This window comes from Macadamia integrifolia, chromosome 14, assembly GCF_013358625.1.
Source record: "Macadamia integrifolia cultivar HAES 741 chromosome 14, SCU_Mint_v3, whole genome shotgun sequence".
In the NCBI taxonomy this organism is placed as follows: domain Eukaryota; kingdom Viridiplantae; phylum Streptophyta; class Magnoliopsida; order Proteales; family Proteaceae; genus Macadamia; species Macadamia integrifolia.
Genome location: NC_056570.1, coordinates 25,260,986 through 25,263,209, shown reverse-complemented (window position 1 = coordinate 25,263,209; position 2,224 = coordinate 25,260,986). Strand labels below are relative to the sequence as shown.

Sequence of the window (2,224 nt, the reverse complement as noted above, 5' to 3'; positions counted from 1 at the left end):
GGGGGTGGGGGGGAGAGATTTGTGGGGGTGTGTTGAGAATTCTGGGGCTATGTTGAATATATTAATCATTTTGAAGAAATGAAGATTTTGTAGAATTTATCCTAACTTATGGATTTGTGATGCAGGGAATGAATTTAGAGTTGCAGAAACAGATAGAGTTTTTCCAGGAGACTGTTAACCATTACTTGCCAAAGAACTTTAAGACCAAGGAAGAGTTTTCCCAGTACTTATCCAAGTCAATTTTTGTGGTAGAGATAGGCAACAATGACTACTTGGCAAACTATCTCCTACCAGCATATTACAATAGCAGTCACCTATACAGCCCAGTTCAATTTTCTGGCATTCTCTTGAAAAAACTCAAACATCATTTACAGGTATTGACATAAACACATCAACCCTTTTGACTGATCATTAAGTTCTTCACATTTAATCTCAATTGTGGGTATACAATCACAGGATCTTTATAATTTGGGAGCCAGGAAGATTTTGGTATTCAATATCGCAGCTGTTGGGTGTATACCATCAAAATTATACAGCAAAAACCTTACAACTGGATGTGTTGAGGATGACAATCAGTTAGTATCCATCTACAATGAAGGACTTCCAGATATATTACAAGAACTAAGTGACACCCTCAATGGTTCAACTTTTGTTCTTGGTGACCTTTATGGGTTCATCTATGATGTGAATCAAAACCCTTATAAATATGGTCAGATTTTGCCACTAATCAACTCCAAAAAGCCTTCCATGTACTTTTTCTTGTTTAGATGATTAAGCCTTACTATACTGTTGCAGGGTTCACAAATAGAAGCCCATGTTGTGTTATAAACAATGCAACTTCTGCGTGCCAAGAAGATGTCCCACCTTGCGTAAATAGGACTTCACATATCTTTTGGGATAGTGCACATCCATCTCAACAGACAAACTTGTTGCTTGCGACTGATTGCTTCATTGGTACTACACAGTGTACTCCAATAGACATCCTGAAGCTTACACAGAAACAATAAGGCACTACGGTGAACAGGAAGAGGTTCTCCCCAAGTACTCCCGCCCCAGTTTTCCCTTCTATGTAATGGCCCCATAGTGGGGGCAACTTGATCCCTATTGTAACGATCTAGCCTTTTATTCATGATATTGTCCGCTTTGACCCATATAAGGAAACCACTATTTATCAATAATTTAGGATCTCTCCCTAACAAATATGGGAGTAAAGAGCACGCTCCCCTCAACGTCTCTCCCTTGTCTTGCCCAACTTTGGTACTCGATGACTAGATTATTTCTTGTGCGTGATACTCATCGCATCACACCCCGAGTCACCACTCTATCAACACACTTCGCCTCCCCCCTCGCTTCAACTCCCCTACTACTACGGAGAAGAGGGAGAGGAAGTGGTTGAATATAATAATAAAGGGAAAAATGAAAAGGTAGAATTTTAAATATAAAAATTACAAGAAAGAGAAGATGAGAGGCAATTTTAGAGAGCGGGTTGTCAGTATGTGGGTTGCCACGCTATTAGCACTAACTAGCTTTGCAAAAGAGTTGTTACCCTCCTATGAATAGGGATGTAAACGAATGGGATACGGATCGAATTTGGATCGGATGTATTTGGATCCGGATATTTTTTATCAGATATGGAGACTCTAAACGAATACGAATACGGATTAAATTCGGATTTTCAACTATCTATTTACTCTCTTACTTGTGTAATCCAGACCTTCCTCCCCCCCCCCCCCAATGTATATAATTTGCACTTAATCTAGCTTTCTAGGTTGTGTTAACCATTTTCCTCATTCTCTAGAACCTGTTTAAACTTCAAAAACCCTCAAAATCATTAATTGATTATTTATTAATAGGATCGGATAATTATTTTTTTGGATAATTCGGATTTTAATCCAGCCAGATACCCTTATTCAGATATGAAAACCCCTAAATGAATACGAATGCGAATGCGAATTCAAATTCGGATTTTGACTATCCATTTACATCCCTAACTACTCACAAGAGAGCATTTGGACTCAAAGCTACATGGGTATTGTAAGTTGGGGGTACTAGAGTTGCATAGGGGCTACAAACTACGGGTGCGGTGAATTGAACTGGTGGGTGGGTGAAGAGTTGGGAAGTGGGATTAAGTATGAGCACAGGGATCAGGAAGGGAGAATCGTAGTTGAGGGCCAGAAACAGAGACAAAGATGGAGATGAAAATAGAGAGAAGGGGAGAAATTAC

General features: G+C 39.4%; 1 protein-coding gene across 1 annotated transcript in view; it reads left to right on the top strand.

Moving 5' to 3' along the window:
- Positions 1–1,181, top strand: part of LOC122060757 (GDSL esterase/lipase 7-like) — a 1,969-nt gene extending 788 nt beyond the window's left edge. Inside the window, exons 3-5 of the mRNA XM_042623859.1 lie at positions 126–374; positions 457–709; positions 796–1,181. Coding sequence (XP_042479793.1) covers positions 126–374; positions 457–709; positions 796–1,007 — 714 coding nt within the window. The 3' untranslated portion in view covers positions 1,008–1,181. The remainder of the gene's footprint in view (positions 1–125; positions 375–456; positions 710–795) is intronic.
- The last annotated feature ends 1,043 nt before the right edge of the window (positions 1,182–2,224 follow it).